Consider the following 17,214-nt stretch of genomic DNA (forward strand, 5'->3'; position numbering starts at 1 on the left):
TTGGTTAAAAGGTGACTGTATAGTTGATCTTACACACAACGCGTTCAAAAAATTTCAGAAATAGACGTAAGGAGAGAAATGAGTCTGTAATTGTTCGGATCGGATTTACACTCCTTCTTGTAGATTAAGGTAACAGTACCGAGATTCCAACTATACGTAAAAACACTGTCATAAAGAATCTTGTTGAACAGTAAAGAGAGTACCGATAAAGAGTACAGAGTACAAATAATTTTATCACCTTAAGCTTTTACACCGTGACGTCGCGAGTCAAAGTCGATCGAGATCGCACAATGATCGGATAGTTCAATTGGTGCTATAACATCATGGTGAGTAATGTGGTCGGGCGAATCTGTCACTAGGAGATCAATGCATGATTAGCTGTTCGTCGATAAGTTGAAAAAGGTTTAGTTGATCTAAACTGCGTTTCAATTTGCGCCCAGGTGTATCCGTAGAGTCGGTTTTGTAGAAGAGCCTGTTTTTGCTGTTGAAATCACCAATAATTATGAGGGAGTCATTGACATTTGGAGGTTTTGCGCTGATGAAAACCTACTCTTTAAGTCAGCTAGGTATTTTTTACAAGTTCTGCATCTTGAGACAGTGATTTGTAGCAGACGCCGATCACGATGTTGCTGTGCACGCAGCACAATTTCATTTACCCATATTATTTACTTTTTAAACTTTTCATTGTTATTCCGTTTACAAGGAGAACCAAAATCTGAGGATTGGAAGGATAACCACCTCAAGCATTCTTAATAAACAGACAGTATGTTCAAAATGTAGCATTTAATTTAGCAATATCGATCTTTTCCCAGGAGTGAATCTACTTAGTATTATGGAAAAGGTATCAGGCAGGTGCTGCCACTATCAGGTGATGAAAGGTTGAGTAGTGGGTTTTCCCCAAGGGTGAAAATATCTATTTATAAGGTCAGGAAAATGATCGTTTAAAAATAAGTACACAAAATTATTTCATATTTAATTTTGATTTTGCCTTCCGACCGGCAGTAGAAGTAAACAAACCCGTACTCCCGTTTTTGAAAGTTCATAGTTCTATAGCCGTATTTTCATAAAGGAAGATAAAACAAATCCGTATTGTGAAAAGAACCGATGAAAAACTGTTGTTTTTATGGAGCATCTGTACTTATGTATTTAGCTATTAAAATCTGTAGCAAATAGGGAAACCCCATAGGGATAAGCAGGTCTGAGTAGGATACGCGGAATAATTTTGAAAGTCATCAAGAATCAAGGTCAAGCATCGATAAGTAGGAAACGGAAAAAAGTTGAACTTGCACATTTCCCCAAGAACTTCCAAACACCTTAGAGCTGAAGGACACAACATTCCATATTAATTTTAACACGTATTTCACTCATAATGATAAAATTTAAGCTGTGTATATCCAGTGGTTACAATTTGTGCCACCAAAAACTTACAGAAGGTTACTCTCAGAAACATCCTATAAGGATCAATAAGGATGTGAGGGTAGATATACATACATACATACATACATACATACACATAATATCAATGCATCAAAGTGAATCAAAAACAGTCTTTTGAAGAAAACTAGATTCTGTCTAGGTGGACTGATGGATAAAAGAGGTTACTTTAGTGAAAATAATCAATATAGTCTCAATACGCTATAAAATGGATGCTACTTTTTTGCTTACCACATTTGGAAGTATTGGAGCGAGCCACATGTGTGAGCCATCAATGGTTTCATTGAACCCATCAATTAATTTATCAGGGGTGCGTACATCATTACATTCTTCTTCTAAAACATTGATGCTATCTGGAAAGGCTGATATATCTGTAAAAAAAAAACTGAAGATATTTCATAAATTGTGGCAGGGCAAACAAACTCTTTGACCACTGGAGTTGCGGCAACAACGACTGTTTAGGTAAATAACGGTTTTACTATGTGGTTTGGTGTTTTACAACCTACTGATTGAAATGCTGACGCTTTTTCTGGGACACACTGCAATCAGCCAATTTAATAGGAAGGGCAGTACATACAGCGCATCCAACCATTCAGATTGATTGACATAATTCGTAAATGATGTGTTTTGTAGCAATTGGTTTTCTAATTCGAATTGAGATGAATACCATTCTCAATGTACTCACTTTTATTCTCAATTCCGATTTTCTCTCCATGTTCATCGAAGAATTCTAAACCATTTAGTCCAATATAGTAGGGGTCACCCCATGAAGAAATTAAGTGAAATTGATAGATAACTTAACAAAATCAAGGATTCATATGACATTATATTTTTGAAATTTTCAACCAGATTTTCAAATTATTGTAACTGGTCTGCTACCCTTTGTACACTTCCCAGTGCAACATATGAACCATTTATATTTTTGTTGCTTCATTCGAAATCCGGTAAAAGGAGGGATGGTAGTGTCCTTCTTGTTTTAGTGTTCGACAACTCAGTCGGTTGTGTATATAATCCGTGTAAATTGGTAGTAATGACATGGAAGAATAAGAGACTGTTGTCTGTAGCTGTATGACGTAGAAGAATAAAAGACTGTAATAATGATGACACATAAAATATAACATGATTACAAAAGGATACATCCACGTGGAACAGGAATGCAGTCATAATCAGCTGTCTTCTTAACAATAGTATTCAACCTAAAAATAGTCTTCTAGTAATAGATCATACTTTATTTTGAAGATGCCTGTATAGATGTAATTGCCGGTGGTAATCTAAGTATTTTTATATGCTGAGATGGTGTCAGACGGTAAGAAGTAAGAAACGAGCAATGTTGGCTGAATTCAAATATACAGTACAGATGATAGAATTTAAATCAACTATATACAAAAAAGACCACCTCTTAAGTGTCTGACAATGAAATTGCCCGACAAGGGAAGAATATCATGTTCATGTAGCAAATCAAGTTTACTCATTCAGAAGTGACCTAGAAAAAAGGATATGACCTTTCCTGCAAGTTTTATGTGTCTTAATCACAACCAAGCAGAGGGAAAGATCAGTCTTTTCTTTCTTATTTGAAAATATTGAATTCCCAGTTTGGCTTAGGGTACAAATAACTTACAATGCCACTGTCAGTCACCTTGGACAATACATTCATTCATACAAGATGTCATTGCTTGATATGAATTGAATTCGGTCATAGGGCACAATCCACATTTTTGGAATCGAAGGTGGCCCAGTCAGCCATCTTAAAGGGTAAATGACACTTATTTTTTATTTCAAAATATGATGTATTCTATTGACCTATACACTCATTTTCAATCGCACCATACTGGTGCGCCACCTGGGATCTTTTGATCTATTGTTCCTTCTTCTTGTACTGTCCGTCATGGAATAAAGAGGTATTGTCTAGTAACTTTGATCTTTTGTGTAGTTATTTCGTGGGTTCACAGGAATCTCTTTTGTCCTACCAAACTGAGGATACCCGAAATCATTACATTGGTAGCAGCGTACTTGGATTTTTAGCGTACTCACGAAAATGCATATCCTGAAATCCCATATAAGGTACAGGATGAACTGGCACCTGACCATTTATGAATGCGGTATCGCTAAGCCTGGGCAGTCGAGAGAAACTATTCGTGCACCGACCTAAAACGCTGGCCGACGCTGTCAGCCAAGCGCGATCACTCGACACCGCACGAAAACTAATAGAGCGTCATCAGGAGAAGAGAGTTTCAGAGGTCAGCGTCAATGCGTTAGCCCAACATTCAGATGGACAAACTTATGTCTATGGTCTAGGAAATTTCTGGGAGACTCAGACTTGGAAACTCAGCATCAATCCTCCCCAGTCCCGGTTATCTACACATGTTGGTGCTGTAGAGTACCTGACCACCCTGTAAACAGGTGTCCGCAGGTCCGGCGTTTAACTGTGGGCAAGCCTGTCGCTATTCTCGAGCATGTTGCCAACAACCGAGACAACATGGAAACGCCAACCAGGGTTCCCAGAGGGGGCGGGGGACCCCAAGAATGTAATTAGAGCCCCTGATAAGTATACAGTTCCACAAAGACGCAAAGTCATCAGTCAACAACTTGATGGAGGATACCAATCAAAAAGTCAGTGACGAGGTAAATCTGAGGACCCCGAAAAAGGTTCGACAACTTAACACACTGGATGGAGGGTTATTCTGCACAGCACAGGTAAACTGTACAGATCGAATCTTGGTCCTGCTTGACACGGGTGCAGCAGTAACCATGCTGAAAAGATCCATGCAGAAGGCCAGTAGACCTTCTTGTAGTGACCTCTCTAGCCTAAGACCTGTCGCATATTCTCTTGCCACCGCCAGTGGACAAGATACAATGTCCAGGGAGAAGCCACTGTCTCCAAGTAAAATTAGGAGACATGCTCTTTGAACTGCCAATGATAATTGCAGACGAATTAACCCAGGATTGTTTGCTCAGCAGTGACTTCTTCAGCAAATACGGGTGCAAGGTAGAATATGTGACGAGAGAGCTACATCTTGGGTCTACGAGTGTTCCTCTTAAACAATCTTCGTGTAGTTGTTACCGGATTTTTGCTCGTAAAAATGTCTGTATTCCCGCTAGCACAGAGCTCTTTCTCCCTGGTTATGTTAAGGCAAAAAACAAATATATCTTGGGCTCCTCAGGTATGGTTAGCCATGTGAAAGGTGCAGCAGTGTTAACGGCGAGACAGATTTTGGTACCACAATCACACCACATCGAAGTTACAGTTGCCAATTTCAGTGACGAACCACTCCTCATCCATCGAGGCAAACAGATTCGACTGTTCCATCAATTCGACAGTCAATGACGCTTCATGAGGGTAATCAGGTTAGCGAGCGCACCATTGACACCGGTTCAAGCCGACCGATTAAACAACCACCAAGTAGGGTACCGCCACACCGACAGTCGTTAGAACATGGCCTCATTCGAAAATCGAGTGGAGCATGGTCAAGCCCCATCGTGATGGCTTAGAAAGCGGATGGTAGCCTTCGGCTATGTGTTGGCTATAGGTGGCTAAATGATGTCACGACCAAAGATGCCCGACCACTCCCAAGAGTTGATGCCACGCTTGAGTCCCTCTCTCGTGCTACGTGGTTCTCATCAATGGATATGGCGAGTGGCTACTGGTAGGTGCCTTTACGTGAAGAGGACAAGCCAAAAACTGCCTTCATGTTGGAGCGAAGAATATTCGAGTGGAATGTAATGCCATTTGGGCTTACGAATGATCCTGCCACATGTTCGAGGCTCATGTCGCTGGTTCTAGACAAGGTTGCTTGGAAAACATGTTTACTGTATCTCGATGATGTTATTGTTTTCAGTCCCCACCTGGAAAGTCAGCTGGGACGTCTAAAGGAAGTGTTCGCCTGTTTCGCTGCAAACTTGCAGTTGAAGCCATTGGACTCCAGACAGATCCACAGAAATGTGTACATGTCAGGGATATGCCGAAACCTTGTAATGTAACTGAGCTCAGCAGCTTCATCGGATTAGTTACTACTCACAGTTCATCAAGGGTATTCTAATATCGTGGTGCCACTGTACCAACTTAAGAAGAAAGGTGTCACTTATAACTGGACCACTGAGCATCAGATGGCCTTTGACAGTTTGAAACAAAGTCTGATGAACCCGTCTACCCTCAGTTTTCCTGATTTCAGCGAGACGGCAAGTTCTTTCATCCTTGACATAAGTGATTTTGCGATAGGTGGCGTTCTCTCTCAAGCGCATAAGGATGGTATTGAGCGGGTAATCGCTTATGCTGGTCGCTCTTTGAAAAGGTGGGGAGAAGAATTACTGAGCTACTCGCAGGGAAATGCTGGCACTAGTTGAAATGATTCAACACGTGCACTACCTGCTTGGCAAGGAATTTCTCTTGAGAACAAACCATGTGGCCTTAAAATGGTACATAATTTTAAGGAACAAGAAGGCCAAATCGCTCGATGGAACGAACGACTGGCGGGATATGACTTCGAAATCCAACACAGACCAGGAAAACTTCATGGAAACCTATGATAATGCAAGCATGGTAACCGTCCTACATGTGGCGCCACTGATGTGAAGAAGAGTCAAGATCCAATCATCGGAAGTGTGACGCAACAACTCTCCATTTCAAGGGATACCTAGTCATGGCTCAACAGTCTGGTCGAAATAGCTATTTTACATCAAAGGCTAGAGAAAGGACAGGCAAAGCTGACAGCTCAGGAGTCAAAACAGTACGGTCGACTTGCTAGGAGCCTAGTGGCAGTGTTTGAGAGATTAGGACTTATAGATGGTATACTGTTTCTCAAACCAGTCCCAGGAACCAGCGAAACCGTGTAGTACTCCCTCGCTCCCTGATGAACCAGGTTTTGTACCAACTACATAATGGGCTCCAGGGAAAACACCATGTTGGTACATGACAGGTGACGACAAGGTGTGGCTTTGTAATCACTACGTCAAACCAGATGAAGCACCTAAGTTTTGAAAGAAGTGGTTGGGACCATGCAATAACAAAGGTGAACTACCGTGTGTCCTCACTGTATGGCAAGAAGAGACTTAAAGTGGTTCACTTTAATGACATGAAGCCATACTATGAGCGTCCGGTGGAACCCTCTGAGCCATTACCGAATGAGCCAATCTTGGACCCAAAATCAAGCCCTCCAATACTAGTGAGTGAATATGATGTGGAGTCCGAGACCAGCATAAATGTGCAGCTGCACCACGAATAGAGAAAGCCTCAGGAAGAGTTGAAAAACACTGCACTATACGAAAGTGAGGGTGCATAGGATGTTGCCTCTTCTGAGGATAGTGGTTCGGGGAGGATAAGCTGGTGGAGTACGAGCTGTCTTCTAGTGGACAGGCTGACCTTGAAATCATAGGCCTACAGTCCATGACTGACAGTGAAACAGACACACATAAATCGGATGACTCGTGCGTAGATGACATTTCCCGCACTGATGACGCCATCCAAGGTTTTGAGGTTGACAGCCCTGAGCCGACCAGACAACTTAAGTCGAGACTGAACATTCGAGGACCAATCTGGCAGAAAGACTATGCCCAGGCTCTTGCTAATTGTAAGCTAATGTGGCCTGGCCTGGCCTGGCAGTAAGGGTCAAATCTTAGAAGAATCTTAGAAACGTCCGCTACCTGCTCTGCTCTTGATAATGTAGAACTTAAAGTAGTACACTACTTATCCATGAATTTTGGTGCAGGGTCCAATGGAAGTCTTACAGCTCGACAACATCGAAGAGATTTGGTCACCCAGATGGCAAAATATCTGGTTGACAGTCCTCTATGGAAAGAATGTGGCACGTCTGAAAACAGTGGAACTCATGGATCATTGCAATGCCTTCTTCGTGCAACCTGGCCCAGAGGTTACAGGCACTACAATATTGCGATCAAGCTGTTTTCCCTGAGAGCCAAGTAGAAGTCTGCTGCTGAAGACCCCATGACTGCAACGATTGGAGAAAACCGAGCCGTGGTCGAGGCTGCTGGAGGGAATGTTCGAGACATTGAGGAACATTGGTGTGGAGTTCAAGGCAAGTTCAGATCCAAAAGTAGCCCCAGAATCCTACTTGTTTCAGACTCTATGTTTTCACGAGCCAAAGTCTCACCCCAACTTTTCCCGATCGCTCACTCCGGTGAGCATGTTATAAGTAGCCTGAACTCAATTTGGTACTTCAAGTAGTTTTCCTTATTGGGCGGTATAATCATAATCTAACCACATCCCCTACAACCCTGTAGGGAATTAACTAAAGCTCAGCTGTTTTTGTTTCATTTTCTGCTGGCTGTCCTTTTATTTTTCAGGTCAATCGCTCAACACGTGTGCGTCAAATACCAACCAGGACAACCGACTTGACCATCAAATCCATCTGCTGGACTACGCTGGGGCATCAGACTTATTTTCTACCTAAAGTGGTTTGGATTTTAGTGCGGGCACAAATCGTCCCCAAATCTGCTACTTGTACATAAGTGTATATAGGACTGTGAAATGGAATTGCGCATATGAACAATAAGCTTTAAGGGGATTTTGTATTTTGTTTATAATGGTTTGACCCGATCAAACCAATGTTTTTAAGGGGGGAGTGATGTGACGGCCGGAGCCATCCTATTATTATCATTGTAGGCGCACCGTACTGGTGCGCCACCTTGGATCTTTTGATCTATTGTTCCTTCTTCTTGTAGTGTCCGGAATAAAGAGGTATTGTTTAGTAGCTCTGATCTTTTGTGTAGTTATTTCGTGGGTTCACAGGAATCTTCGGGCCCTCTTTCGTCCTACCAAACTGAGGACACCCCAAATCATTACACGTTCTGGTCTGATCGGCTAAACCAGCAGGTGCATGCTGCAACGTCATTAAGGGGACAGCTGAGAAATAGCGACTATAGAAATGCATTGAATTTTGAGGAAACTGCATGTATATTCTTTTATATCTTAATACCAGATCGTTTTACAGCTTTGAAACTGGCCAGGGAGGTAGAAGGATCTATTGTCTGTTGCATAAACATATTTCAAAGAATCAAAGAGTTATTGGAATAGGTTAAAGCGATCAAACTGAAGATGCAGATTTCAATCCGCTGCTATAAAGCTATTAAAAGTACACTATGCTATGCTCTCAGCACTGGTTCTGCTGCTCCATAGTTCACCTATAATTCAGCACCACAAGCATACTATAAAGTGAGTGTCTTATAAACACTCACAGATTTTGATCTCACTAAAGAATAGATAAATTCATACTCATTTAATATGTAGTCATTTAAGTAGTTTGAAAACTACAAAAACTTTCAATAGATTTCTACAGCCTTTACAACAAATTTGCAAAGGAATAATGTTTTAGTCTCACGCTGCGGAAGAGTTTTGATAGATTACATCACAAATCTTTCACAAACATTATCTTTAAGTTATAGAATAGGATGGATGAGGAAATATTCTTACTTCGTGACCAAAAGCCGCTACAAATACGAGGTGTATTTCAAGCAAAGAATTGAAATTATTCCTGTGGCTAATTCTCTCTAAGATTCATCAGTCAATATATCCTTAATATTAGATCTAACCATGATCTTATTTACTATCACTAAATGATAATCCAAAACGATGATTTATACATCCGTGTTCCTTGCTGTCTACTAGAAAATGCCATGGATTGCTATTCAAATCCTATCTTTTGCGCTTAATTTGAACAGATGTGGTCTGTCCAACAGCTGATTATAATCATTGATATGTAGACTTTCAAAATCAAGAGGCATTTTGTCTGAATTCAAATGCCAAATAGGTATAAAATTAAGTTGAATTGCTCTTGTAGCTTATTTCCTATTCATTTCTATAGACATCATTTCCGAGCCGTCTCTTTAGTGACGTAGTTCTATTAATAGACACAGTACAACGCATTCAGCAGAAGCGATGTATACACTGAACAGTTGTGCTAACATCAAAATAATCAATTCTAACTAGATTGAAAAGATTTTTCCACTTTTGAAATCACCTAGCCTTATTGTATACTATTTTCTATCGTTTAGTGTATAAAGTAGAAAATCTTTAAAAAAGTGTCAGTTACCCTCTAATTATGTTATGATAGATTTGATAATAGATAATGTCATTTAACATCTTTATATGAAACATCAATGCTGTCCATGAAATACATTTAAGTTATAGGGCATCTTATATATTTTAGGAATCAAGATGGCCACTGGTCAGTCATCTTGAATACTATTTCCTTCCAATTAAAAAGATTCATCTTCATGCCACCACACTTTATCCATTAAATGTGCAGATTTTAACCCAACGTCCTTATTACTTAAGGTGGACCAGAGCATCCGGAACCATAATAGTTTTTCTTATATAGCATATTGGATTCCTTACCTTGTGGAAGGTTGATTTTCATTTGCCTGCTTCCTATAACTAGTGATAGTAGAAGCTTGACAATTTTGACTGAAATTAACTTCTTGAGCAAAGTCAAAGTAGGAACTTCCAGGAGCTTTCCGTATCAGAAAACCATCTTTTGGAGACACTTCCTTTCCATCCAGGAAGATACGCATCAATTTTGCCTAAAATACATGAAAAGTTATTAACAAGTTGACTTAGCTAAGTTTACTGTTGATTGCCGATATAATGGATATGATATGGTAGTTTTACATATAAAATAAACCTGTAATATTGACTAAAAACAACCAAGAAATTGCCCATGGGCAAAATGGTTTAATTTGATGTTGCATTTTATGTTATCCACAAATTATTTCGTAGTCAAATAAGGCAAAAAAATATACGTTTGCTAATGGTTTATGTCCAAAATCTGGAGGGTACGCAGATAGGGATGAAATGATTATTGTGAAAAAAAAAATGATTTTTTTCAAAATTGTAGTGGGTCGCTGAATATTGTCTTGGCAACCTCTTCTAATGTAGCCGACCCCACACGCCCATCAATTATGCCCTCTACATTGGCCCTCAAATCTGAGGGGGGGTGTCCGGACCTCTCCCCTTGAAAATCTTCAAAAATTCAACCCGTTATCACAATGAATTAAATTTGCAATATATTGGCTGGGTGATGATTTATTTTCAAGTAAAATTTTTACATGATCATTGAATAAGAAAGTACACTAAAAATGTGATAGTATTAAATGAAGGACTGCTTTGAAGGAACAGTCAGCTTATATAAGAAAGCAGCCCTAGAAAAGAGAGGAAAAAATATACATCAGATGAAAATAAAGAGAAGAAAAACGACATAATACGGATGTATACTGCGTATCGTAATATCACATTATGTAAGATAAAATCCCACTATTTACAGATTAAAAGAATTTAAAAACCAGAATTTAAAAACCGGCAAGTGGCGTAGCCAATCACGTTTGGAACACTGGTCATCGTTTTAATTTTGATAAAGCCGAAATTATTTATACTTCCAGCAATTACACTAAACGCCACATAGTTGAGTCTGCCTAATTACTCGTCACTCAGATATCAGTACCATTTTAAATAATGGCTCTTCTCCGCATAATTCCCTTCTTTCTAAGTATATTACTTCATGCCTTGCCAAACACTAATTATTTACTCACTCACCAATTTACTCAATTAACCTGTTCTCCTCTGTATATATACCCCTGTTTTTCACCTATATCTCACACCTGACGATGATCTCTAGGGTAGATCGAAACGTCGTTCACACGCACGCACGCACGCACGCACGCACGCACGCACGCACGCACGCACGCACGCACGCACGCACGCACGCACACACACACACATAATGTGATTGTGATATTAAGTGGCAATTGACCACAGTGTTAAGTTTGGTAAGATAGGATAAAGAATCTCATTTCTTTTCCTTCGCACTGCATTTTTATATTTCAGGTCTTTAGTGAAAGGGTGTTTTCTAACTGCCAAAATTTACAAGTAGGTTTATTCTATGTAATCAAAATCCTCAAACTGATTCAAATATGTGCCTATCCATGATTGAAAATATATGTAAATCAGTTTGATGAATTTGAGCATAAATAGTTTGAAAAACTTTCAGATGTGCCGCATCGGATCAGAGGAGGCTATAAATGATCTGCATAAACCAACTTTGGCATATGAGGTGTACAGAACATTGGTGCCCGCATGCCCTCAGATTCGGGCCATGTTTGCATCGTTACTCACTCGCTTGACAGAAACGACTTAGTCATATTCCTCAACACTCGGCATGAGCCAGTCACACTGCGGTCAGATTTGGTTCCGGTCATAACAAAGAAACCACATTGCCATTTTACCGACCTTATCTTTATTCAAATTAGGTGCATAAAGTGTCTTAAGTCGTTTCATGGATATAACTGCAAATATATCTCATTAGAGCCTGTTCATCAACTGTCGGATAATGATTGGACATATTTATTAAACATGTTTGACAATCCTATTAATCTGTTCTATGATTACTATTTAAAATCAAATAAAAGTTTCATTGTCTTCTTTAAGTTTTCGGTATGCTTTTATGTATGGTCTTCATAGTTAGTTATGTATGTTTGCCCCCTTAACCTTTTCAACAGCCAAATTGAAATAAAGATGGCCGACTTGAGAACAGTTCGGCAAAATCAGCACTTTTGCATAGGTCTTGAATGGGAAATGATAAAGACACTTTGATCGATTGTTGCCATCAATCATTTCGACAATTACCAAATTGTAGCTCGTGATCTTACGAGCCTACAGGTACCCTCAGGCTATCAGACAAATTCAGGATGATATGATCCAGGAAGAAAGCCACTAAATATTTGGATGGATATATGAAAGCTGTGGGTACTGGAGTGTGTAATGGGTAGTGTAGTGTGATCTGTGTGCATTTGTGGCCAGCACACAGATCACATTGTTCATTGGGGTTTAGTCCAGGACTCGCGAGATTTACAACAACACGGAAGTAACGTGTAATAAATGATGACTTGAATTGCATGACTACCTACCACCCCTCATTTTTGTTGGAAAACTAAACATTCCGCACTGACTAAAAATTAGTAATAATAATTAATAACACTTTAGAAATGGCCAGAATTTTAACTTAGGTTCTATCTCATTTTTATTTTACAATTGCGATTGGTATAATTTTTTTTTAAACGGCCGTTAAGGCTTCATGTTTCGTCTGCAATTCACTGCAAATAGTTACGCAACTACGCACATTTCAGTGTTTTTGGCAGCTGTACACTCAATCGGCACCGTTCGTGACTAGCTTCACTGCGGAATTATCATTAATTAACATCGCCATATCACATCGTCAACTTATATTGTGCCTTAAAACCCTAACAGCCGAAATAATTGAAATGCACACATGATTTCTATCATTGAAAATTGAGAGAGTGGCCGTGTTTGTGATCTGCTGCCTTGCGTAAATCCCGCAGGGTGGCGCCACCGCGTGGAGTGGGGCCGATACGTCCAGGAGATCCAACAAAATGACCTAATCATACCTTCTCCATCACCCTGTAAAACGCCTGTAGTCATGGTCGAGAAAAAGAGCGGCGACTATAGATTTGCCATTGATTACAGAAAGTTGAATCAGGTCGCCCGTCCAATATCTCATCCACCACTGCGAGGTAGGTGCTTGAGACATAAAAGCAAACAATTAAGTTGTCGCCCACCAATGAAGATCTTGACTTAGATCAGTTGGAGGTACGGGAATAAAGGTCTCCCAGTTGCCCTTCGACTGAGACCAGAAGACCTTCCAATATTGTTGCAAGCGCCTGCTTCTGAGGCGGCCTAAGGGCAGCACCAGACCCATGGAGCTGATGGAGCCTAGAAGCCATGACCAGTAACGAGCTGTCTTTGGGGTTGTGGACACTCCCGCTACAGCTTCTTGAAGTTTGGCTAATCGAGCCATAGACGGAAAGACTTTGCCGATTCGGAGATCGAAGTCCATGCCGAGATAAGTGAAGTGTTGGGCCGCTGTCAACTGAGATTTTTCCCAGTTTACGCGGAACCCTAGCTGATGGACTAACTCCAAGACTGAGGTCATTGCCTCCCGACATTGTTGAGCCGAGTTCGCGACTATTAACCAGTCGTCGAGGTAAACGAACAGTCGAACACCCCTTGACTGAAGTACCTTCTGAACGGACTTGACCAATGTGGTGAAAACCCACGAGGCCGTACTGAGGCCAAATGGGAGAGACCTGTATTGGAACTGGCGGCCTTTCCACTTAATCCTGAGAAATCGCCGAGATTTTTGGTGAATTGGAACCTGAAAGTAAGCATCTTTCAGGTCCAATGAAGCCACCCATTGACCCGGACGGAGCCCTTGAATCACGTCCTTGGGTTTGGTCATCCGGAACCTTGGAATGTCTAGGTGCCGATTGAGGGATGACAGATCTATCACCGTCCGTTGACCCCCTGTGGCCTTTGGTACCATGAATATTCGAGAAAACCAGCCGGGAGAAGTTTCGTTGCAAACTGGTTCTATCGCTTCCTTCTCGGCCAATTCCTTGAGTGCTGGAGAGATTAAGGCCTCCTGACCTGGTTTTGGCCACATGTCGGGAGGTGACCTCGTCAGGCGCAGTCGCCTTAGGAAACGGAGACGGTAGCCATGAGAGAAGACCCGGGAGGGCCAACTGTCTCCAAAAAGGTAGGACCAGTGGGTAGCTGCCCGCTGCAGACAATGTACCACTGGTCCCGAGAAATCATTTCGAGTTTGAAGTTCGAGTTGGTCCTGTTTGTGTCTGTGCTGAACCTTGCGCCGCCGTCGGACCCGAACGCTTTTTCCACGGAGTTCGGACGGTGGACTTGGTCTGGACTCCCGAACCTTCCTCAGCTCGGCGGAAACAGGAGCGCACCAACCAGAGAAGAGACGTGAAGACGTCCCCAATGGAGCTCTCAACAAAGAATTGGACACCATATCTGGTAGATTTGGAACTGGAGTCAATAACTGACTGACGGGAGGCTAACACAAGATTAGCCCCCGAACCGACAACGGAATTACATGTTAAACAGACCGAGCCAAAGATTGGATAATCCGGTACATTCCCTCCGGTTTTAGGGCAACTGACTCTGGGTCGGAGCCCGCATGGACGGCGGCGAGAGTTTCGCGAAGCTCACCTGTCAACACCTTAAGTGCCATATCCTGAAAAGAACCAACCCTGGTAAGTTTGTCCAGGATTGACGTCATGGCCACCAAACCGGACTTAGGCAAACGAATACCCTGACTGTGCTGAAACAGTATCCGGGCTGATCAAAGTATAATCAGCATCCAAGCAGCTATGACTATGATCCACAGCACCTGGAGTTGCATAATACGCCGAGCGAAATGCGCCTATAGGTGGATCGGTTGAACTAAAATATTTTCCAGATTTCATAAGCTTCCATTGACTCACCGAACAGAGGAGCTGCTATGGGCTTAGCGAGAGTTGCCCCGTGTTTGACAAAAAACTCACTAATCATTGCTCTAAATGGCATGTCACCTGCTGGTTTGGATAAAACTGAACGGGACGGAGATACATTGCGAGCCAGGGAAGTCCCCATCGTATGGGGCAACCCAAAATTGCTTGCTGCAGGAACAACCCGAGAAGGTTTCTTCATGTTTCCCTCCATCTTGAATTTTTGTATTTGTATTACTTTGTACGATTATTATAATTCAAAATGGAAAAATAAAATTATTATTATAATAATAAGGAATTGCCGCTTCTGGGACCGGATCCTGATTGAAATCAGACCCTACCCCAGCATCCAGGAACTCAGTGTCAGAATTCCGAACAACTGAGTGTTCTAACCAGACAATCAGGAATAGGCTTACCTGTTGTAGAGGTTGTAGCGACTTGTTGCGACGACAATAACAAGTTTAAAATTTTCTCTTCAAATACATGGATATCCTTCTGAGTCAGGAATTTTCCCGTATCCGGACGATCATGCAGACTTCGGTGATGGCCCCTCGAACGGGATCGAGACCTACTAGAAGAATCGCCTTCTTCGCTAAACGACCGACGCAATAACAATCATAATCCCTCTCGCGATCAAACCTTGATCTGCGAGGAGACCTTGCGCGTTTATTACGCTCACAGCGTCTGGATCTAGTGGGAGAGCGAGCTCTATCGCCGGAGCGACGATCAGAATCAGACGATGTACGAACTGGAAGTTTAGAACCAGGTGACGTCTGGACCGGATCGGTGCCCGAACCGGACCCGGATGGGTGCCCGTACCGGACCGGACCGCTACCGACCGAACCGGTGCCGGCCGATCCCGACTACCGCGCAGAAAATATAGTCTGAACCGGACGAACCGGCTGAACCGGTGAACGACCAGCGACGGGTGATTGACCGGAGACCGGTGCTGGTGAACCAGCATTCCTCCCCGGTGAACGGAGTTGGGAAGCCGACCGTGCCAGAACGATCAGCGACCGCTCCGCTATAGAAATAGAATTAGAGACGTCGGTTGGCATGTCGGCTAAATTCGATGAATCCCTACTATTGACTCGACGACGATCTTTCAGCTTCCGAGCCTTATCAGCCGGAATAGGAAGGTCCTCGATTTAGATTTGGCCAGATTTACGCCTGCACGACGCACACGAAACTTGGTCATCCCAGGCACCGAATAAATGCCCACATCCCTCACCGCCACGATGTTGACCCTTAGGAGGGGGCGGCATAATTATTCAATTAATCGGTCACAATAATGAATTAAATTAAATTAGATTAGATTAGTTAAATTATTACGGTAAAAATAGAAACCCTTTGATTTTTTGGCGAAAAAATCCAACGCGTTCACATACAAGAATTCCAAGAAAATAGATGGTGGATTTCGCCGGTGGCTAGATGCAATACCGTAGGGCCGGTTCGTATAGAAAAACCATTGGCGATCAATCCAAATTTAAAAAAATATTGGCAAAAAACCATAGGAATGGGTACAGTACTCGACGGAAATAGAATGCGCTTGGATGTCGAATGGGTAGCATTGCGAATAAGGGCAGGATGACAACTGTCTGTTAAATATATTGCTGTTGAAAATATTTTATATTGTAGGCCCTATTTTATCTTTTTTGAAGAATTATTTTGTAGCCAAAGGCCAAAAATATGCATTTCAAAAATATGCAAGGGTTGAGGTAGGTATTGGGGGAAACTATTTCATATTTTGAAAAAAAATATTTTTCACAATATGAAATGGTGGCTGTACAATGGTGGCTTGACACCAAAAGCATTGAATTTTCACGTATATTTTTGATGCTGTATAAAAACGTCACTCAAAATCAAACTTTTAACCCTTTTTGGTATTCTAAAGCAAATGAAACCCATGGCTTTCAACTTTGCAAACCCTGAAGAAAAACAAACACAATACAGGAGGGAGCATATCAATGATCTGGGGGTCCACTAGTCTGGTGGTCTAATGGGACAGGGACAATATTGACCATTGGTCAGTGTCGGTAATGGCTGAACAGTGGTCAGTTTAAGCCATTTCATGGCGAGTGGTTTTCGTTGTTGGATGTCTCATGACACTTGACCGGTTGTGAGTTAGACATTCATTGGGCAAGGTAAAACTAAACTTAAAGGCCGAGGAGAATGGATGCTAGTTAACCGGGTGGCAAACACTTGAGATCGGCAGTCCCACTAACTACAGTACCTTGTTTATAATGTTTAGAGTGAGCGAGGTTGGCTCACAACAGAAAAGCAGGTCACACACAGTTGAATTTGACAAATTCATAAAAGTTTTCGTATCAAGTTCTAAACTAATTTTAAATAATATAGTCATAGTGGGAATGAAAATCTGATGCTAGAGCTTATTTTTTGTAGAGATAGGGCCAAGATTAAAGATTTTAGAGACATTTCAAATTTTTTGAAAATCATTAATTTTCATCCGATTTC

General features: G+C 41.6%; 1 protein-coding gene across 5 annotated transcripts in view; it reads right to left on the minus strand.

Annotated features, from left to right (window-relative positions):
• The window catches only part of LOC141903821 (katanin-interacting protein-like), a 382,582-nt gene that overhangs the window by 32,265 nt on the left and 333,103 nt on the right, over positions 1-17,214 (minus strand). For all 5 annotated transcript variants that reach the window (XM_074792155.1, XM_074792154.1, XM_074792152.1 and 2 more), the window contains 4 exons: positions 9,782-9,966; positions 2,572-2,630; positions 2,120-2,230; positions 1,666-1,805 (listed from right to left, as the gene is read on the minus strand). In XM_074792155.1, the coding sequence (XP_074648256.1) occupies positions 1,666-1,805; positions 2,120-2,230; positions 2,572-2,630; positions 9,782-9,966 (495 nt within the window). The remainder of the gene's footprint in view (positions 1-1,665; positions 1,806-2,119; positions 2,231-2,571; positions 2,631-9,781; positions 9,967-17,214) is intronic.

The sequence above is a fragment of the Tubulanus polymorphus genome, chromosome 4 (genome assembly GCF_964204645.1).
Source record: "Tubulanus polymorphus chromosome 4, tnTubPoly1.2, whole genome shotgun sequence".
In the NCBI taxonomy this organism is placed as follows: domain Eukaryota; kingdom Metazoa; phylum Nemertea; class Palaeonemertea; order Tubulaniformes; family Tubulanidae; genus Tubulanus; species Tubulanus polymorphus.